This window comes from Carassius carassius, chromosome 38 (genome assembly GCF_963082965.1).
Source record: "Carassius carassius chromosome 38, fCarCar2.1, whole genome shotgun sequence".
Taxonomy (NCBI): domain Eukaryota; kingdom Metazoa; phylum Chordata; class Actinopteri; order Cypriniformes; family Cyprinidae; genus Carassius; species Carassius carassius.
The window spans coordinates 15,531,343-15,554,102 of NC_081792.1; the positions used below are offsets into that span (position 1 = coordinate 15,531,343).

A 22,760-nucleotide genomic window follows, 5' to 3' on the forward strand; every position below is an offset into this window, starting at 1 on the left:
GCCGATGACTGTAGTGTCGTCTGCAAACTTCAGGAGCTTGACAGAGGGGTCTTTAGAGGTGCAGTCGTTGGTGTACAGGGAGAAGAGCAGAGGGGAGAGAACACATCCCTGAGGGGCACCAGTGTTGGTGGAGCAGCTGTTTGACATGAATTTCCCCAGTCTCACTAACTGTTGCCTATCTGTCAGAAAGCTGGTGATCCACTGACAGATAGAGCTAGGAACAGAGAGCTGGGTCAGTTTGGTCTGGAGGGTTGTTGGGATGATGGTGTTGAAAGCCGAACTAAAGTCCACAAACAGGATCCTCACATAAGTCCCTGTTTTGTCCAGATGTTGCAGGATGAAGTGCAATGCCATGTTGATTGCATCATCCACGGACCTGTTTGCTCGGTACGCAAACTGCAGGGGGTCCAGTAAGGGTCCAGTGATGTCCTTCAGATAAGCCAGAACCAGTTTTTCAAACGACTTCATGACGACAGACGTTAGAGCCACAGGTCTGTAGTCGTTAAGTCCTGTTATCTTGGGTTTCTTTGGAATGGGGATTATGGTTGAGCGTTTGAAGCAGGAAGGCACTTCACACAACTCCAGAGATCTGTTGAAGATCTGTGAAAAGATGGGGGCCAGCTGGTCAGCACAGGTTTTCAGACAGGCTGGTGTAACGCCATCTGGGCCTGGTGCTTTTCTTCTTTTGTTTTTCTTGAAGACCTGGCGCACATCATCTTCACAGATTTGAAGAGCAGGAGGTATGGAGAGGGGGATTGCAGGAGGTGTTAATGGTTGTGTAGGGAGATGGTCAGAGTGGGTGTTGGGGGTTTCAAATCTACAATAAAACTCATTCAGGTCGTTAGCAAGTCGTTGATTAGCCTCAGTGCAAGGGGATGGTGTCTTGTAGTTTGTGATGGCTCTCAGTCCTCTCCAAACTGAAGTAGAGTCGTGGGAAGTAAACTGGTCTTCCAACTTTTTAGCGTAGGTCTTTTTAGCCGCTCTAATCTCTTTGTTCAGTGTGTTCCTGGCCTGATTGTACAAGACCCTGTCCCCATTTCTGTAGGCATCCTCTTTGGCCTGACGAAGGTGTCTGAGTTTTACTGTAAACCATGGCTTATCATTGTTGAATGTTAAATAAGTCCTGGTAGGAATGCATATATCCTCACAGAAACTAATATAGGATGTTACGGTCTCTGTGAGTTCGTCCAGATCGGTGGTAGCAGCTTCAAAAACGCTCCAGTCTGTGATGTCAAAACAAGATTGTAAATCCTGCTCTGTTTCGCTGGTCCATCTCTTCACAGTCTTTACTACAGGTTTAGCAGATTTAAGTTTCTGCTTGTAGGTCGGTATAAGATGAACCAGACAGTGATCAGAACGTCCCAAAGCTGCTCGTGGAACAGAGTGATATGCATCCTTTATTGTGGTGTAACAGTGATCCAATATATTACTGTCTCTGGTGGGACAGGTAACATGCTGTCTGTATTTTGGCAGTTCACGGGAGAGATTGGCTTTATTAAAGTCCCCAAGAATGATTAAAACAGAGTCCGGGTGTTGTTGTTCTGTGTCTGTGATCTGATCAGCGAGTTTCTGTAAAGCCAGACTTACTTGCGCTTGAGGAGGGATGTAAACACTAACCAGAATGAACGAGTGAAACTCCCGCGGCGAATAGAACGGCTTGCAGTTGATAAACTGCGTTTCTAGATCAGGACAGCACATCTTCTTTAATACAGTTACATCTGTACACCACCGTTCATTGATGTAAAAGCATGTCCCGCCGCCGCGCGATTTCCCCGTTGATTCTGCTTCGCGGTCCGCTCTGAACAGCTGAAAGCCCGGCAGATGGAGTGCGCTGTCCGGTATGGCGTCATTCAGCCAGGTTTCCGTGAAACACAGAGCAGCAGAGTGAGAGAAATCCTTATTTGTCCGAGAGAGCAGAAGGAGTTCGTCCGTTTTGTTGGGTAGAGAGCGGAGATTTGCGAGATGGATGCTAGGCAACGGCGTTCGAAATCCGCGCTTCCTGAGTCTGACGAGCGCTCCCGCTCGCTTTCCCCGTCTGCGCGTCTTGAAGCGCTTGATCAGCGCCGCTGCTCCTCTGATAACAATGTTCAGTAAAACGTCTGTATAATAGAAATCCGGAAAAATATCATGTGGTGTGTTCTGCCGAATGTTCAGCAGTTCATCCCTGGTGAAACTGATCGTGTTTGTTAAACAAAAAACAGGAAAAATGAACAAAAACAGTACAAACACTGGAGAGCCAAGCACTGAAGCAGCCATGTGCGGCGCCATCTTGGATCTTAGACCCATTTCCTATAAACTGCATTTACACAACATTCAATAGCAAAATATCTGCCTGTTCTATGTATGTGGGCTGTATAAACCATTTTCCAGAATGGACTATGTTAAAAAAAAAGCCTTAGATTACAGTCTCAATGACTAAACAATTGCACATCAAAAGTATATATTTTTTAATGATCAAAAAACAGTCTGGTCTGGTATTTAACACTTTTACTTTCTTCCAGTTGAAGCTGGTTTTAACAGTCTGTGTGTTTACTGTAAATAAATTATAATACTAAAGTTAAAGTATTTGCAGAAGTAGTCCCACACTTTGCTGCTACAGCATTCACCTTTTTCAGCCATCTGTAGGCAGAAAGAGAGACGGAGAAAGAATAAGCATGTGTATTAATAATATCACCATGTATCATTACTCATGTCATCATTAGAATTATAATAATAATAAACTGGGATCTCCTACATAGGCAAAAATGAGAAATATATATATATTTTTTTATTTGTCAAGCAATAGGTATTACCTACTTATATTTAACAATATTATTTCAACATTTTCCTGTTATGTCTGTAAAGCTGCTTTGAAACAATATGTAAAAAAAAAAAAAAAAAAAGCGCTTGTTCAGCTCACATTTATTTACATGTCCCCTCTGGTTTAATCATTTCTGACGCACCTACTGTAGTTACTGTAACTACACTATATTTGCTCTCAGAGACACATTCACAACAGACCCGTATATCTTCTCCTCTTCTCTTTGTGCAGTCTGAATCAAAACATCGTCTTGCCTACTATTACCGGAAGATTACGGAATCAATTCGAAGTTGAATGGTTAACGTTAGTGTCATGAACACACCGCTGTCAATTTTGAGAAGAACCACCTTCAAACAAGTTAATAGCAAGCATTTAAGGGGCCTGCTAAAAAGGAAGCTATTAGCGTTAGAGTAACGTAACCAGCCTGAATTCACCAAATTGTTCTCTTGACCTGAGGGTAGCCTCTTCTTCCTTGCTTCTCTCTTAATTCTCATCAGCAGGACTAGCGCTATCGCTCGCTTCTTACAACGGGACAGATACATGTTTGCTGCTGACCGAAAGGAGGAGGAACAGACTATGAAAGAGCTCCCGCTAAACATTTTTAAAACTCCGCCTATGCCATAGCGCAGCGCAAATCGCATTGTATCTGAAGGGCAACGCTGAGCCCAGCGGCAAGCGCCGTGCATACCGCGTACTGTGTGAAAGGCCCAATTACGCGGTCATTATGTGGGAAACACACCGCAATAGAATAAGAATAAGTTAAACGCTAACGTTATAGTTTGACCTCCTATTAACGTTCGCGCTCTTCCACTGATAAACATGGTATTAGCTTTGTGGCTAATCTAATATAGCAATGCATTAGCGGCTGTAAGTGATGTTACAGAATATTTAGAAGCGATAATGATAGGACCATTTGCTAGAACTACCACACAGTTTTTATATACAGGGTATGAACTAAATCTACAATCATTTCACATGACGAACGACAGACTCACCGTCAAAACAGTTGATCGCTTTCTTCTGTAGTTGACTTCTGGCGCTGTTGTTAACTCTGGAGCTGCAGAGCTCCCTCTGGTGGGCACACTATGCAACACTCATAACATGAGTGAAGCATGAGACTCTGTTTCTCATGTTTCATCGGCCGTTATAAATGCCGATGCCGATTTAAATGCAATTAGCTTATATCGACCGATAATATCGGCCGGCCGATATATCGGTCGGGCTCTAATAGTGAGCATGCGATATCGGCACCCGGGTGATGACGGAATAAATGACTGCTCATATTCCAGCATACGGCATTCGTATTGAACAAGAGTGAATGGTTTGTCCACATTTTTTTTTCTCATCACTGTTGTTGTAATGTCTGGGAAGCCAGAATGCGCATCCATCAACAGAAACATAAATTAGCTGAACCCTGTTTGTTTTACATGCTATTTATAGCAAACCATTTTACAGGTGCTTTGTCAGATTTAAGTTGAACCGCAGCCCCAGCGCGTGCTGAAATGTGTGTGGAGAACTGAATGGTTCAGTTTTTTTTCTCAGTGAACCGTCCCACCCCTAACAGAAATTGATAAACAAATGTAAAATAAAACAGCATAGTCACTGTACGAATTAAACTTTTTTTGTTTCTTAAGGCTTCAAAAATCTTTCACTTGAGCAGTGTGTGATTTTGAATTTGTCTTTTGTTGTTTGAATAATAAGCACACAGTCGCAACAGGAAAATAGCCCACTCTCACTTTAAGAGCCACACGGATCCAGTTTACCATTACACGTGTAATTTCATTCTCAACTCTTTACGATCATTTATTACATGACCGACAAAGGCATACATGAATAATTACGAAGCGCCGCATTTTGATGAAAAGATGACTTTATATGTCTGTGTTCTGTTCTGTCCCATCTCTGAGCTCATATCTCTTCCTCTTTCATACTTTTAAAAACATGAGTAAATATACCATTTTGCAAAAGTCACGTTACAAGATTTTACTGATTGGCACAGGAAATTGAGCTTTTACGGGAGAACAAAAGGAGCGCAATAATAGTTTTATCTAGATTATTATATTTTCATAATTTTTGGAGGCAAAAATCTAAATTGAAACCTAAATTGAAATCTAAATTTTTTTAATTAATTGAACAGCCCTAATTTGTATATACCAGAACACACAAGATGAGGTGAGGTTAACATTCATGAAGCGCTTTAAACCACTGGTACAATGTGCAACGGTAGGTTAAAAAAAATTTCATTGGGAAAGTGTTTATGAATGTAATTTCATCTTGAAGCTAATTGGTTTGGTTCATGGCTTAGTACTCCTTATAGAGTGCAACAGTCAGGTTCTGGAAATAAAATCTTTTTTTTTTTTTTACAAATTTACAGCTTGGAAGAGCCTGGGCAGTTTTAAATATAACTGTGATTGTGTTAGTCTGAAAGTGGAAATGTCAAGATATGCCTAGGATGCTGACACTAAATCTTACGAAAAGTCATAATTTCCTTGGACATTATTAGTGTTTAGGATTCATGTCTGTTAGTTAATTATTACTGCAGACATGAACTGGAATGTTTAGGGTGTTTTCAGGTAGGATAAGTGTAGACTATAGCTTACCACACTGTCTACATTGAATACAAAATATATTTCTAGAAAGCTTGTAATTATGCAGTAAAATATTACATATGAACTGTAAACAGGTGTTAATATTTATCGTAAAGCGTGACGTTGCAAAGCCAAGCATCGGGCTAATACCCAGCTTTTTTATGTCTAGCTGGTATAACTGGCCCCTGGACGGTAACTGTTGAAATTATTATGGCGTGCTGTGGTAGTGCAGTAAGAGGGTTTATGTGTGCTGAAGTAAACTGAATAAAGAGGATTACAGCTGGCTGTTATTCTCTCTTTCTTAGGCCCATCTTAACCCTGAGCTCCATCAACAGACTCATCTCAATTCAACACACCTGAAGCTTTGTTTTCGTTTTATAACGGTTCATTTAATTTAGACTTTGAAATGTTTTTATGCAACTTTTGCCATGTATGTTTGTCCAAGGCAGTTTACAAAATTAGTGGGGCAAATTTGATCAAGAAAATAAAAAAAAAGTTATTTACTTGCTGTGTCATCTAATGATGTTATGAAAAATGTAATGTAAATGTTCCCGGAAATGACTTGACCATGGCTGCCAAAATCAAGTATAAACCAAACATGAGCACACAATTTTGTCTCTGTGTGAATCTGTACCACTGAAGTGAATGACTATCATGTATAATGTTTGTGTCCCATCTGACAACCAGTTTTCTCCACAGCCAACCCTGAACTGTGAGCCGGTGGAGGCCAGGCTGTACTAATGGTAGGAGACATGATTTATCTTGTCATTATGTTACTTTGTCATATTTGTCTTTTGAGTTTGTGATCCAATGTGAATAGTTCTGTGTCAATCTAAACTAATTCGAGCATGTCCGAAACAAATAAGCTGAACTGAGTTTTAGATGGGTTGTGCTTGATGGACTGGTGATTGGTTGTCAGGCCACCTGGGGTTGTAGTAATGCCTCGACTCCACTGAGGGTTTGTCACCTTTTGTGTTTAACAACATCAGACCCATAACTTATCACCTCTACTCACCTTAGCTTTACGTAAGGGCTGGAACATTTAATTGAAATAAAACCTTTATGGCTTAGAGCGATGACAGCTCTGGGGTGTTAATAAAGGCCTTCTGAAGCGAAACGATGTGTTAGTGTAAGAAAAATATAGATTTTATTTATAATTTATAAATCGTAATCTTCAGCTTTCAGTCGCTCAAGCAAGCATGTTCACAAGGCGTTTGAGCGTATTGCCTAGGCGCAGCGGAGGCCATACGCCCAACATCACTAAATATTACTTTCTAGGCGCAGGCCCGGAGTGTTTTGGTGTTCAGTAAATGCAGCTCCACACAAATCCATCTCTTGGGTTGCTTTAACTTGTAATGAAAAGCGCTTGCCAGCAAAACAGAAGTTTGATAGTTTAATGACTAAAAAATTAGAAGACAGCCATAAATATTAGTATTGTAATTTTACAGTTGTGATGTAAAGTTTATTAGTAATAATAATAATAACAACGATAATAATAATTATTTTATAGCCATTTTAATGAATAATCACAACATTTTTGCCAAATTGTTCAATCCTACTAACAAGCACAGCTAACTTTGATTTTCATTCGCAACCGCAATTTTTTTCCCTCAAATAGGGCAGCCCTACATAGTGTTCATGCTTCTGATCTTATCCACAAAGGATTTTGATAATGATTTAAAAAACAATTTGCATAGATTTCCGTTAAAGGGTCTGAAATACTGTGTTGCTAAAGAAGTGATCTAACATCCTTTGACCAAGAGACCCTTCAAGCATTTCAGAAATTGGCACCCACATGTTTTTCTTTGTAGTTCTGTCATACCTCATTCGCTTGGCAAAACCCATGGCTGTAGACTGCTAGTGGTCTGTCAGTAGTGATATTGCTAATGTAGTTTTAGTTGGTTGGCTCGGAACCTTCAAGGTGTGGTTTATTTAATCTGTGACCTCTGCCTTCACTCTCATTAGACAGGACATGGTCGTGAATGAAAATGCAATCCAAGCAACAGGCCTAAGCTGAAAAAATGTCAGCTGCATCTTTTTGTTTCTGAGCCAACCAATGTGGCGGTGTTGTGATTTGAGCTCATGTAGTTGTTGCTTGTGTTCCATCGCTCACAGCTGCATGACATAATCCATTTTATTTTCCTTCTGTGGTAGACGTGCATGACTTTGCGCCAAACCACAGATGCATGTACGCTCTCAGAGTCCACCTGACTGCTGCCACCCTCTGCTTTCTGGCTTTTGAAACTGCCTATCAGAGGGCTGGTGGAGGCGGGGCTTAGCTAAACCCCACCCCTGTGCTGACCCTCTGAGTGAGACTGGCGCCTCCTGATGGATCAGTATGGTAGCGAGCAGCCTGGAACAGAGGAGCCAGACTCTGGGGGTCGAGCAGAGAGGGAGACAAGCAGGAGGGTGTCCGAGCCTGATCATGGCCTGTCCAAAATTACTCACAATGCCTTGGAGAACATGGGCACACTGGGCCACGGTCTGAAGTACTTCTTCCAACCTCAGCGCAGACGCTCGTGCGTCTCGCCACACGACTTCGCCTCTTGCTCCACAGGCCCCATACCTGAGCCCCAAGAAGCGGGGCCAGAGTTGGGGGAAGTGCCTGCCTTGACAGTTGCCGCCCCTAACTCTGAACCCTACACTTCCGCCCCCCCTGCAGCTCTGAGCCGTGTGCTGCAGCAAATTCGAGGCCCCCCCATGATGAAGAGAGGGACCAGCCTGCAGAGCCGCCGCAGCAAAGCAGGGGGGGGAGGGGAGGCCCCCCAGAAAGGCAGCCCCCAGATCCACAGGCGCAGCACTCAGGAGACATTGCTGCAGGTGGGACGGCCACGCTCCTCCTCCACCACTGATACACCCAGCAGCCCAGCTTTTTCGGACATGTTGCTGACCTCTGGGTACCACTCCACTGAGGAGGCTGATCGGGTAAGTGCCACATGAATGGCACAGGTTTGTCAAGGTGATTTCTTCAACGATTACTCTCTGGTGGTTGTTGTTGGTAGCCATGCTACCATTTCCCAAGGTTTCTTGGACAGACAAGTTTTAAACTAATATTTAGTGATGTTGGGCAGTAAAAAAAACTTTTCCTCCCCATTTTTTTAAATATAAAACTTAAAACTTAAATTCTTTTAATTTGTGAAAAAAAAAAAATATAATGCTGTTAAATTATTTTAAATGCATATTAAACTATAAAAAACATACATTTTAAATGAGAAATATTAATGTAAATATAATATAAAATTTTAAAATTCTCTACGATCTTTACAGTCTTAAAGGCTTTCAGTGATTTTGGGAAATGTTTTCCTGAACTACAAGCCCGACCTTGCATACAGGAAAATAAAAATAATAATCCTTGATGTTGAGTTTTACAAAATATTCCAGCATGCCTTGCACATACTAGTAATCATTTTGCCAAGGGAAATGTGATCAGTGTTCAATAGGAGGTTATAGTAGGCTGATTGAAAGGGATTGAAAGGTAGATTTGAATTTAACAGCAGTCTAGGCAGATGGCAATATGTCTGAAAGAAACCTCCAGGATGGATGGACGAGTTGACAGTATTCACAGGTCAGGTAGCTTGTATAGCAGGTCACTATGTTCTTAACCCCTGCTATATTTAGCCAAGTCTTTGGATGCACTTCAGTTCAGAGCACTTCTAGGCAGCATTGAGCTTAATGTCGAAATCATTGCCTTTTTGCTTTTTTCTAACCAGGATGTGGGATTGGGGTAGCTCTTTGCTTTCATTTATCCTCAAGGATACAGTCGAGGTTAAGTGTGCTCTTGCATGACAGGTGAAGCAACTTTATTTAGAACTTCACTTCAGATAGTTGCAAAACCAGTTACACTTCTGCTTAGCCTTTCTCCGTTACTAGATGTTTTTTTCCTGCTGCTCACCTAAAATAGCATTCAAAATCTTTTACCAGGAGAAATGTTGACCAATACTACTGTATTAAGTCTATCCAGGGTAATTATGCTTACAGTTCATAGTACTATGCTTTTAAGCATGCCTTTTTCAAAAGCTAAGCATTTCTACCAGATACATTGAAGGGTCTGGGTGATTCGACTCACCTGTTGTTGAAGTTAGTGGCACCATTCAGAATGTTCCTCTCTCAGTTGAGTGTCAAAACATAAGCTCTGTCTGAGTCTGCCATTTATTTCAGACCACTGTTTCAGCCTGGCTAGCTCGGTAAATTGAGTTTATGTTGATTTGCTGGGTATTGCTCAGGGACACATTGGTGTCTCGAATCCACTGTGAGACACCAATGTGTCCCTGAGCAAGACACTTAACCCCTAGTTGCTCCAGAGGTGTGTGACCTCTGACATATGTGGCAATTGTAAGTCGCTTTGGATAAAAGCGTCAGCTAAGTGAATAAATGTATAAATGTAATGTAAATGTATAGTGTGCTGTTTTTTGTGTTGTGTTCATCTGTTAGCCCATATCTGTGATTACAGTTTAGTTTTTTCAGCTTAGTTTTGTTGACAGTGAATTTTGAGGTCAATGTATTTTGTCACAGAGTTAGCACAGCTCTCTAAGAGGCTTTAACACCTTTGTTAATCAGACAGAACTGTGATTCTCAGTTAAACAGGGAGAAAATCCTCTCTTGACCAGTTAGATGTGAAAAAGACATCAAAAGTCAGCTGTAATGTCTTTACAGGCATCTTCTAGGTCTTATCAAATGGGAATTCAGCCATCAGTTCACCTAGTTTTTCTGTGCATGTCCACATAGCTGGGAATTCTACCCATGTGCCAAGTTTCAATAGGGGAACGTACTGGCAGTTAACACCTGATCTTAATGGCAAAAATAATTCATTTTTTCATGATCAAACAATGCTGGTGGGGCTTTTAGCCAGTTTATAATGACTTTAATGGATGCTTAGATTATCCGTAGTTGTTTATCTACGATCAGTGAAGGCCATATCACTGATAATCTGGTTTCGACTTGTCTGTCAATGGGTTAGGGACAGAGTTCATTTCATTGCAGGCTTGTACTAAAGATTTAACATGCCCAAATCTTACTTATACACAGTATGTTATGATACAAAAAAGAGAAAGAATGTAAAACCACTTCATTTTTTCCTTAATGTTGGTTTCTTCATCATCATCCTCAATTGAAGTGGTGCAGTGAGCCTTTTTTATTTATCAGTGAATGTCCTGCATTATCTCAGAACTTTGAGGGCTATGTCATAGTGCAGAGGTCCAAACTGTCAACGTCACCTGAAACCGGTGTAGTCTCACTCACTTAGTTCATACGTGGCAGGTCTTTCAATATGGACTGTGTTGAAAGTGAACCATCATTAATGGTAACTTATTTCAATTCATTCTATTATTGTAGGAAAATGGACTGCAAAATCTATTATTTTTCTCAGGTTTAAGAAAATATTTAATTTAATTAATCTCTCTAGGGCTTATCACAGTTCAATACATTGTAGTGCACAACAATATCTTAATTGAATTGAATGAAACTTTGCCACTTTTGTCCAGTACCAGAAATGCGCTTATTTTGATTACCACCTTCTTTATTTGGTGAACCATAGTAAATTATTAGTAAACTATCTGTTTTGTTGGTATTAGAAAGCATTAAAAACTAAAATCAGTCATTTTCAATGCTACTAGTCAAATTAAGTATTAAGTATTAAATCATTATAAAGTACAGTTTTAAAAATATAAAGATTTATAAGCTTATGTTTAATAGTATTAAACTATTTGTGCTTTAAACTATTACCTTTGCAATCATCTAGCACTCATTTAAAGTTCGTTTAAAAAAATGGGGGAATGAGTATGAAAAATAATACTGAAATTAGAAAAATCTGTAATATCGATAACTGATATGATACTAATATAGTGCATTCTTAGAAAAGATATAGATATGTAAATAAAAAATACTGAAACAAGGATATAAATTCTCAAAATGAAGATCTGCTTCAATGGCATGTTTTTTCCTATTTTTCTGTCCTCTTGGGATGAGGCATGATGAGCCAAATCATAGGTCATTATGGGCCAGCTTTAAATGATCAATGCAGTAACATGAACTCTAAATACATGATTTTATTTGCACAGCACTAAATCTCATTCTTCCCTTCATAGCAGGATCGTTTAGAGTTGTTGGGCCCTGCCGTGTCTCCCAATGCTCTGTCAACCAGTTCAGACGGCGGTCAGTACGGTGTGGATTCAGTGGATGGAACTCCAGACCCTCAGCGCACCAAGCAGGCCATCGCTCAGCTGCAGCAGAAGATCCTCAAACTCACAGAGCAGATTAAAATCGAACAAACGGCAAGAGATGACAATGTAGCCGAGTACCTGAAGCTGGCCAACAATGCAGACAAACAGCAGAGCGCTCGCATCAAACAAGTGTTTGAGAAGAAAAACCAGAAGTCTGCGCAGACGATCCAGCAGCTGCAGAGGAAGCTAGAGCATTACCACCGCAAGCTCAGAGAGGTGGAGCACAACGGAATACCACGCCAACCTAAAGATGTCCTGCGAGACATGCACCAGGGTCTGAAGGATGTGGGTGCCAAGGTAAAGACTTTCTTTACAGTGTGGTATGTTGAAGGTTGTGTTTAGGATTGGTTGGAATAGATGCATGCTGATCTGAAAGGTTTTCATTTATTTAAGGGGATCAAACTGGACTTTTTAAGTTAATCATATGACTCATGCAGTTTAGACCGTGTACTCTGTCAGCAAGTCAGGTTTGGATCTTTACATTGATTGAAAGAAAGAATTATTTTAAAAGATGGAACCACAAGAATCTCTTCCTAAACATATTGAGCTTCTTTACTGCCTACTGCAAACTAAAAGCTGATATGCACAACACAACTTTTAGACCCATTTTGCAGTCTGGGCAAGTCAGTGACATCAAATTTGAGTAGTGTATGATGGACACAGACTCCAGTTTTTTTAGCTTCAGACTCCAACACGTTTAATATTTTGAGCTGATTTCAGAACACATATTATTTATATTTGTTTCCTAGAAACAATGTATATTTTCTATGCAAGTTTGTTGTATTTGGAATGATTTTAAAAAGTCTGGTAGTGTGTGATCCCCTGTGGTTTAGGTTATCAAGCCCAGTTTTCCTCTGTAACCATTTACAAAATCTGCAAGTGTGTGCTGCCTAGTGTTTTAAAATCTGTTCAGATTTGAGAAGCTTGTAGTGCTTTCCAGCCTTAAGGCATTATCCTAACGTAAATAGCGCATCATTTTAAATGCTTTACACAGCAGCTACATATGATAGGGCTACCAGATAAATTATGTATAAAATGTAGAAATTACAACATACAGATTGCAAAGGCTTGCCATAACTGAATGAGTTTAATAGTTCAATAAGTCACAAAAGTTCACTGCAGATAGCAGAGATTGGGCATGCTACTGATAGTTGGGCGTGTGTGTGACGTGTGTGTCCTCCGATGGCATATCAGCATGCCATCTTGATGATCTCATAGTAAAAAAGAATGTGAAACGTATGTCGCTTCAAATGATTTTTCATAAGTTATCACATTTTTTTCAATATCATTCAGCCCTAGTAAAAGCCACACAAATCTTCACTTAAAAACACTCTTGTTAGCTTGTTGCTAATCCAACAAAGTATAACTCTAATAACTTTAGAACATGCCTAGCAAACAAAAATATTTGGCAAATGTTTAATAAGATCGAACCTTTTTTATTATTTAGGACATTTGTTATTGTCTATGTCTATGGCCTGAGATGCTAAACGCCAACATCCTTGTGACGCTACATACTGTTGGGGCGAGCAGATTGGAAAAAGGATGGCATTTTTATTGATACGTTTAATTATTATTTTTACAAAATATATTATTATTAATTATTAACTATTAGTGGTCCACCATCTTCAATCATTTTTTTTCTCTGAGCTTGTTGCAGCACATTCTGGTGGATTGCTTTCTATGAGAAGAATTCAGTTTTGCCTTTTGTAATGTTGTTGCCTACCTTTCAGAGCCTGTTTTTTGGAAGCGTGCCTATGATGCCTTAAAATGGTGCCTGGGTAGGCGGCTAACTAGCTTTTGGAGCAGTGCTTTAGTATCACTGTTACCCTTTAGTAACATTTTTCTAAAGCATGTTCGACCAGACTTCAGTCGTAATATACTTGCAAATTTCAGATTGGTATTCTGAATATTCTCAACTTATTCAACAACGTTTAATCTTATTTTGCAACTTCAAATGACAGTGATTTTCATATCATCCACCCCGAAAACCCATCCAGATCAGAGTTCCACAATTTATTTTTTATATTAAGTTTATTTGACTAAATGATTTTTCTCTGTCAGGTAACCGGTGGACTCTCAAGTATCTCACAGGCAACTCACTCTGCTGCAGGAGCAGTTGTGTCCAAACCTCGTGAGATTGCCTCTCTCATCCGCAACAAGTTTGGAAGTGCAGACAACATCTCTGCTCTAAAAGACTCTCTGGATGAACAACAAGGAGACGAGCCTGTAACAGGTACAGGGGCAGCAGGCACTAGGACCCTAGGATCTGGGCAGCTGCAGTCCAGCCCAAAGTATGGCAGTGAGGACGACTGCTCCAGCGCTACGTCAGGTTCAGCAGGAGCAAATAGCACCACGGGGGCTCCTGGAGGCCCTCCGAGCTCAAAGGGTAATACACTGGAGCATGGCCAGAGCTCTGGCTTTGATGCACTGCTGCATGAGATCCAGGAACTGAAGGACAACCAGAGTCGGCTAGAAGAATCCTTTGAAAACCTTAAGAGCCACTATCAGAGAGACTACACAGAAATCATGCAGGCCCTGCAAGAGGAGAGATACAGGTACATGTTACTATAGAAACTGATTCTGCTGGCACTGCTATGTGTTCTGTGTAGGTCTGCGTAGAGGTTTCACAGTCAAAACGGCATGTTTTTGAGAAAGTAATAAAAAGGATGATGATGTTCTAGTTGTCTGGCCTTTTTTGGCTTTTTCTTCCTTTTTTTTTTATTTAATTGTATTATCTCATTTTGTGTGTGCATGTGTTAGGTGTGAACGTCTAGAGGAGCAGTTGAATGATTTAACAGAGCTGCATCAAAATGAGATTCTCAACTTGAAGCAGGAGCTGGCCAGCATGGAGGAGAAAATTGCTTACCAGTCTTATGAACGAGCCAGAGACATACAGGTACTCATGTCCAACATTAGTGTTATTTTGTAATTATTTATATAGTATATATTCATAATTAAATTTGCTTTTATTTTTATATTTTTTTAGTTTACTTTTTAATTTGAGTTCTAGTGGTTTTAAGCACATTTATCATTTACACATTTTTATTTGTTTAATTGGGATCACATTATCTATACCCACGGTCAAATATTTATTATGCTAGAGTCCATAATATCTGAAGCATATTTTGGGACTCTATGACTCGTATTCATTCACTGATTTTTACTGATGAAAAAAAAAAAAAAAAAAAATCTTGGACCAGTCTTTTTAAAAACGGATTATTCAAAGATATTTTTACGATTTTTTTAAAAACCAGTTTTATTTTAACTATAAACTTCTAAGTGAAACCGGAGAATGTTAATGCTGAGTTTTCTGCTGGGAAAGAACATTAGCTGTTACCATAAAGCAATTTTGTATCGATTTGACAGACATTTAGTCTTCTAATTTAGTTTTCCTAATGAAATCCATATGCAACCCACTCACACTCCTCTTTGAGGGCTTATTCTTAATGTGCTGCAGCTAAAATGTACATGTTCTGCTCTGTTACACTTTACTAGCATTTAAGTCTTACATTAACTAGAATGTAAGTTGTGTTTCAGCTACATTTACTTCACGTTTTCTCTCTCTTAAAGGGATAGTTCAGCTGTCAGTGTCAACGGTTACCCTCTGCTTATTTATCATGGTTAAATGAATAAATTAAATGTATAAATATATCCACACTAAACATATAACCACCAATACATTGGAAAGAAAACTGCAGGTTTTCTAGGGCTAATCAGCACAAATAATTATTTAACAATTATAAAATATTTATCCCAATCATAATGATTCTTAACTGCAGTTTTAGGTGAAAACATCACAAAAGTTCAAATTTTTCACAGCCACCAAAGCTCAAATCAGATCTGAAACCTTTACGTACACATATGATCATAACTCCATGCTGCGTCCGTACTAGTTTCCATTTGAAATAAAAGATTTCATGTGTGGAGTAGGTCAGAGATTGTGACAAGGCAGCTTTACTCCTAACACATTTCTCGTTCCCTTCCTGTAGGAGGCGCTGGAGGCCTGTCAAACGCGCATCTCTAAAATGGAGCTTCAGCAGCAGCAGCAACAAGTGGTTCAGTTGGAAGGTTTGGAAAACGCCACCGCACGCACTTTACTCGGCAAACTCATCAATGTGCTGCTGGCTGTCATGGCGGTACTCCTAGTGTTCGTCTCAACAGTGGCAAACTGTGTAGTTCCGCTGATGAAAACACGTAGTCGTACGCTTTCAACATTGCTCCTTGTCATAATCATGGCTTTTCTGTGGCGGAATTGGGAAGCCATGTCCCAGTACCTGGACCAGTTTCTGCTGCACCCCAGATGACCTATAGGGGGAGCTGTGATTGTCATTTCATGAAGGGACTGGAGGTCGGGGACTTTGATTCAAAGATGTAGACTAACACTGCCTCAGTTGCACTTAGTATGAAGGGACGCGGCGAAAGAGTAGAGGAAACAGACGAATCCTACAACCTCTTCATCTTGTTTCTTTAACAGGAGTGAATTTGTTTACATTTTGATCCTATTCTGACGACATAAATAGTATTGCTGAGTTTCCTTTTATTTGTTGTTGGAAATGATGCAAGTCGTGTTTGTTCATTGTTCTCGTAATTATTGTTAGTATATACATTTATGCAATTTCCTGAGTGTTGCATTACATTGAATTGACTGGAGTGGTTTTAACGTGCACTGGATGGAGATGTTTCTCATCGTTTTTTTAATACCATATTAATTGCTCTCTTTCCTCCTAACGTCAAGCTGTTTCTTTAATTTCTCTGTCTCTTCTACTGTTGTCTCGCATCTCTAACTTGATTCATGTCCTGTGCTCATCACTTCACTCTTCCCACTCGAAACCATTTGCTGCTGTTTGGACTTCACTGCAGTTGTTGTTAAATGAAGGAAAAGATGGATTCGTTGAAGATGAGGCATCTGGAGTTTGATCAAATGGGCAGAGGAACCAGAACACTCTGGACCCGAGTCGGCTCCTCTTCGTCTCCGGCCCCATGTCCTCAAAGAGACACAGTCCTCTGGTATATGAACAGAAAGAACATACTTGAAGAGCTAGAAATGCTCAAAGACTCTCAGTGCTTCCGTACTGTTTCTTATAGCGACAATGAAATAGTCCTTTTTAGTTTTATTTTTTAAAACTAAATGAATAAACACGCGGTTTTAAAAATCCAAAGTTGCGTGACTGAATAATTGTGATTTAGAACAGTTCAAATGCACCAGGAGTGCAGCAATACAGTGCCTTTACTTAGCAGATCACAGGTTTTGAGTTTCCTCATGCATTTCCCATCACCCTCTTTTGGTTTTAGGAATGTTTATTTAGTAAAGTTCCCTTTTTGATATAGAGGTAAAATCATTTGTAAAATCACAGGTTTTGGCATAAGCAAGCTATTTAATTGGAGCTGAAATGTTTATGCATCGTCTAGTCAGGCAGAAAGGTAAGATGTCCAGTTCTTTAAAGTATGCAGGGTTTTTGATATACTTCTTCATATTAACAGTTAGCATCTTTATCCTATTTGAAAGGTAATTTGTAAAACATTTTTGGAATAAGCAATATCATCTAGTTTATCTTTTTATAAATTATTTTATCTTGGGACAGATGTTTTTCTGTATATCAGGGCAAATTTGTTATAAAACTGTACTGCAGATAAATATATTGCATTGCATGTATTTGCTGAAAGGTTACAAAAACAATTTATAACTGTTTCATTCTTGCTTTAGTCGAGCCTGATTTTGCATTTATGTGGTTTGGCACATTTGGACTGTTCAGCAATTTTTTGTTGATTGTGGGAACAATATAATTTTGGTCACTTGTTGATTTAGTAATTTATTGATTTTTAAGAGTGTATAAGAGTGAAAGTGTGACAAAGTTTGTAGTCCTGATATTAAAACAAAGGTATGTTAAACCATGTGCATGTAACCGCAGGGCAAATTACAAAGATTACGCAATATTTTTTACTTATCCAGGTCATAACAAAATGTTGAATAAATTAATGTACAGCTGTACTTCTTTTGTCACTTTATCAGCTGATGGCAAAATACCCAACATAGCACCTTGCAGATGTGGGAGTTGCTTGTTTTAGTGATGAAACACATTTGAGTATGTTAAAAATGTCTCATGGATGTACTGAACAGTCATTCATACAGAATATCAACCAAAAATCGAAAATGAAAACTTAGACTACATCCTTTAATGAGCATCTATTTTAATTTCCACTCCACCCTCCTTCCTCAAATTTGCACAGACAACAATTTCATTAAATCACCATTGTGTGATGTAATATTTGCTCACATGGTTTGAAATCAGACTTGTTTGTATGCAGCATGACAGAGAAATCATACTTGGTGACTCTGGAGATACTTTCAGCATTTTCTTTTTAGTGTAGAAAACATGAGACTAGAAACTGGCACAGAAGGATTTTTAGGTGCATCGTGATAACAGAAAACAGTATAAAATATATAATATGTAACAATTATCCACATTACAGTCTATTCATTCATAATGTGGATGCCAAAAGTGTACTCTGTGCTCACAAACATTTCAAACCCATTCATGCATTCTGCGCTCATTTGCCAAACACGTTTCCTGATGGAGGCTTGGGTTTCTCAAGCACGGTCTCGCTTCCAGATCGTACTCCACTGAAAACAGACGGCGCCACCTTCCCCAAGTGCTCTACACAACAAACAAAACACAACAGATTGAGTTCGGGGTTTCTGCAAGACTCAAAAAGTCTTAATTCACCCCTCCACAAATTAGGTCCTTAAAAAGCTATACCTAAATCAAGAACAAAAATCTGTTAGTGAGGTATGAAAACTTTGAATTAACTGTATTTTTTCTGAACCAAATGGCAGGTATTTACTCTTGTTTAAATCACAAACTCACTTCATTTTTATCAGTTTTTAATAAAAAATGACCTTTTAGTGTATCTTTGCAATGAATCTTTAGACATTCTGCACTGGAAACATCACTTCTTGCAGGGTAATCAGTAGGTACTGTAAAAGTTCTTTCAATATTCTATTTTATTTATGGAGATCTGTTATAAATATATTTTCAAACTTTCAAGTGTTGCTAATAGATTATCTGCTCCTTAGTTACATTTACAAAACATATTGATGTATTATATTCCGTATTATTGCTTAAATTTTCTTTACTTGGTCTTAAAAATATCTTTAAAAAGTTACTATATTTTACAATAATACAATGAAATTTTTCAACCATATACCAACTTTCTGAAATCTTGGTAAGACTGTAAAAGATAAAAAATATATTTTTTAAACGGTCTCTGTTCTAATCTTAACTGTCTCTGATTTATGTTCTAAACATGGCAAACTTACCACAATCGACCATGACCTCATATGTTTTGCTCTTGATCTCTCCCTTTAGCCCCAGTTTACTGCGGGCTCCTTTCAGGTCCTCCTCCTTCACAACTGGCCTCTTCTTCTTCTTAACCTCTGGCTGATGGAAATATCATTTCAAAAGAGAAATGCCTACAGTCGTTAGAACTTAAATCATTACACACACACACACACACACACACACACACACACACATATATATATATATATATATATATATATATATATATATTTTTTTTTTTTTTTCTTTTCTAATCTGCACATTGAACTGATATATGTTCATACCTGAGACATTCTGTATGTCTACAGTCTGGTTTCTGAACAAGCTGGCACGTTGCGTACTTTGTCGTCTTTTTTCGCCCTGGCTCTTTTATATCCTTGTTACTAGCTCAGTGTAACCCACCCTCCCCCCCTCTCTCTTCTCATTATATATTATTAGCTCTACATTCAGTGTCAGAAAGCCTCTTTCTGAGCATGACTACTATGAACAGCTGAACACATTACAGACTAAACACCCTCACATCCCTCCTTATGGATCAGTGATGAGTAGATTAAAGAATATGTTTTTTGTTTTTTTTTGCTCATGGCCAAAATTGTGAAAAACATACAGTGATTTTAGACACATCTGATACTCTCAACCTTATCTATAAATCAGGTTTGTTTTCAAGCAATAACTGATATAATTCACCATAGATCTGAATAATAAATGGAATTGAGAAAACTCTTAGTTGTGAGTGACAAATGTGTGTAATGATGGTGATGTTAACATGCCACACAGATTATATAACCCAATCACTACACACTTTTCTGGGATGGTGAGTCAGCCTGAATTAGCAGGGACCATCGTCATGCGTGCACCAATAAAAATAGATATTCAGAAACAGTTTTCATGTCATCATTGTGACTGTTCAAACATTTGGGGCCGGTAAGATTTTTAATGATATAAAAAAAGAAGTCTCTTATGCTCACCAAGGCTGCATTAATATGATCCAAAAAAAAACAATAAAAACTGTAATGTTGTAAAATCAACCTACTGATCTGCTACTTAAAGTCTGTGTAAAGGCAACTCCGAGAATTATTTCTAAGCATATTATAAATGTATTGCTGAAAACACGTTACAAGTATGTACTTAGACTTAGTATGTAGTACTGAATTGTAGAGTTTTATTATTTAAATATTAACTTTCAACACTGATAACAATTAGAAATATTTCTTGAGCAGCAAATCAGTATATACACATTTGGACGGTTTTCCAGGAGGAGGTTAGAAAAAATTGTGTTTCACATACATACTTTACCATTTTAATAAAAGAAAAGAAAAATCAGACAGGTAGTTTTGTCATGTTGGTCTGCTAAAGTAAATATAATACAGTTTGTATTTTTCACAGTTAATTCATTTTTTTCCAAATCTACTTATGGCGAAAAAAGTACAACAGTACTATACTAATTTCTAAAAGAAAAACCCATGTAATTACTTGTGTCATTCCTTTAAAACATACATTCTCCCCGAGATGGAGTCTGGAGCATTACCACGTGCGTTATCATACTTACACAAGTAAATTTACATAAAATAAAAAACAAACTTTCAATGAGACATAGAGCTATTGTACTTTTTATAAATGTATTCAGTACAAAAAGCTACCAGTGCAAGCCTTGTACCTGTGCTTCCTCGGGTTCCTCTTCCCTTTGTCCTGCATGCAAGGGTCCAGATGTTTGAACTGACAAGGCAGTGAACCTGCACAGGCATCAGTCTGATCACAGTGCGATTCAGGGAACTCTGATGAGGAGAAGTCCTTAACTTCATCACTATTTATCTGTCTCTCTCTGTGATTGGTTTTATTGCCAGTGTGCAAATTAGCTGTCTTTTATGTGCTTAATAAAACTACCCTTTTTATGCAAACCCTTCACTCTTTCCACACTCTACGCTCACCTTATCACAGTTGATATGTTTTCAAATCGGAGGTGTGAAAAAAAAGACTGATTTCATATGTTAAAACGAGAACCTTTTATGCAAAACTCACTTTTATAATGGACATTAGAATGCAGTGTGTGTACACAACCACCCTATAAGGGTAAAATTCCACAAATGTTTCTCTTCTCCAATGAGCCGTTTGTATCTGCAACCCAAGTTTGCGTCACACTGGCATAAGAGCCGCCTACGACTGGTGAAGTTCTGCCCTATTAGCTTGAGCAGCTTGTTGTAACTCAAAAATGTCTCGGCTATGTGGTAAACAATCTAAATTTTCCGTTGTTATCTTTAATAATGAACAATAGTGTTCATTTACTCCCGGCAACTGAGCCACTGAAGACTTTGCTTTGTTAGATTTTTTAAGCGCGTTGCCTAAAAAGTAGGCAAATACTTGTATGTTTGTGCTAACTATTTAACATCAGACTGCTTTTTAAACGAGGGTCAATACAATGCAGGATTCACATCAAATCTTTTAATTAACTGCCCATGATCCGACTTCACATCCTGCTAAAGTAATTATCTGTCTGTCAAAAGCACTTGCTGTAAATGATAGACACACAAGATACACACACAAAAATGTCTAGTTTATTTTATTCCACCTTAAAAGGAGCGATAACGGCAAAATGGGACAAAATATTGATGAGTCATCCAGCCTGTAGCAAATCCATGTGTTTCTTAAAGGTACATTTACAGATTTTAAACATAATAAACACTTACAGCCTTTATTCAGCGCCTGGGAGCTGTGTGAGGAATGTTTTATTACAGATGCGCGCACTTTATCTCACGTCTTATGAACTGTTGACAACAAACACCCGCTTACCCCCATTGAAAGGCTTGGAAGAGCAAGGACATTTTTTAAAATAACTTCGATCGGATTGTTCTGAAAGAAGAAAGTCACACACACACCTAGGATGCTTCGAGGGTGAGTAGAACATGGATGAATTTTCATTCTCGGGTGAATTAACCCTTTAAGTATTGTTGTCTTCAGAAGCTTCTGGGGCATTACATTAAAACCTTTCACAAAATGAGACAACACTCTCCGTAGAGTTGTGACGTTCGCGAACGAACCGATTCTTTTGAACGGCTCATAAACATGAACGATGGGAGCCGAGTCGCGGCTGGAGGGGAGCCGTTCTTTCTGTCGTTCTTTTTTCCTATGCGTGTTTCACACAGATGCACACAAATGAGCTCCTCCGCGAGACAGAACAGTTATAGGGGGAGGGGCGCACCCAGCGCAGGCCAACCCTTTATATCGTGATGATATTAGTTATGAGTTGTGCATGTTCATTGCAGCCCACTTTGTTATTGTTCATTGACTTGAAGGGGCTGATGTCCTATTTGCAAAGTTTATAGTAGTATGTAGTATGTAGACATTTCCATTTTATTTATTCTAATTTTATCTACTTTAAATATTTTTTGTTTTCTATCAAAATGTTCTTGTGTGATAACAATGTTCTTGTGTGAAAGTGTTTGTAGTAAAAGCTGTTTTGCACAGAAATTCATTGCAGCCGGCTTTGTTTTTGATGTTTATTTGAGTAGGTATTGTATGAATAACATGTCAACGTAGCTTTACACACACACACACACTTTGTACTAAAGGTAAATCCAAAATAGTGATGTCACTGTCTAAGCAGAGGGATTTGTGCAACCCTATGGAATATAGTCCACACATGACAAACGAGGTAATAATATTTCAGAATAATTCAAACTCAGATATTGGTGTGTGATATCTGAGTTTTAATTATTTGACTACAAATCTCACCTCATTTTTCCTCCCAGTAATTATTTCCAGGATAAACTGAGATGCCCCCAAGCTGGCTTCTTAAAACTGACTAAATATTTAAAAA

General features: G+C 38.7%; 3 protein-coding genes across 10 annotated transcripts in view; 2 read left to right on the forward strand and 1 right to left on the reverse strand.

Annotated features, from left to right (window-relative positions):
- The window catches only part of LOC132119406 (transmembrane and coiled-coil domains protein 1-like), a 28,451-nt gene extending 11,686 nt beyond the window's left edge, over nucleotides 1-16,765 (forward strand). For 3 of the 6 annotated variants that reach the window (XM_059529323.1, XM_059529324.1, XM_059529322.1), the window contains exons 3-8: nucleotides 6,088-6,131; nucleotides 7,543-8,313; nucleotides 11,472-11,903; nucleotides 13,668-14,161; nucleotides 14,367-14,502; nucleotides 15,596-16,765. In XM_059529323.1, coding sequence (XP_059385306.1) covers nucleotides 7,717-8,313; nucleotides 11,472-11,903; nucleotides 13,668-14,161; nucleotides 14,367-14,502; nucleotides 15,596-15,910 — 1,974 coding nt within the window. In that variant the 5' untranslated portion in view covers nucleotides 6,088-6,131; nucleotides 7,543-7,716 and the 3' untranslated portion in view covers nucleotides 15,911-16,765. The remainder of the gene's footprint in view (nucleotides 1-6,087; nucleotides 6,132-7,542; nucleotides 8,314-11,471; nucleotides 11,904-13,667; nucleotides 14,162-14,366; nucleotides 14,503-15,595) is intronic. The other 3 variants (XM_059529325.1, XM_059529326.1, XM_059529327.1) reach the window with 3 other exon arrangements.
- LOC132119423 (uncharacterized) overlaps nucleotides 1-22,760 on the forward strand; it is a 233,911-nt gene that overhangs the window by 38,208 nt on the left and 172,943 nt on the right. The window lies entirely within an intron of this gene.
- Nucleotides 18,143-19,294, reverse strand: LOC132119410 (musculoskeletal embryonic nuclear protein 1-like). The gene is made up of 3 exons (XM_059529332.1): nucleotides 19,231-19,294; nucleotides 18,925-19,045; nucleotides 18,143-18,262 (listed from the first exon to the last, which is right to left on the reverse strand). The coding sequence occupies exons 1-3, from the start codon at nucleotides 19,237-19,239 to the stop codon at nucleotides 18,156-18,158; spliced, it is 237 nt and encodes a 78-aa protein (XP_059385315.1). The 5' UTR covers nucleotides 19,240-19,294; the 3' UTR covers nucleotides 18,143-18,155.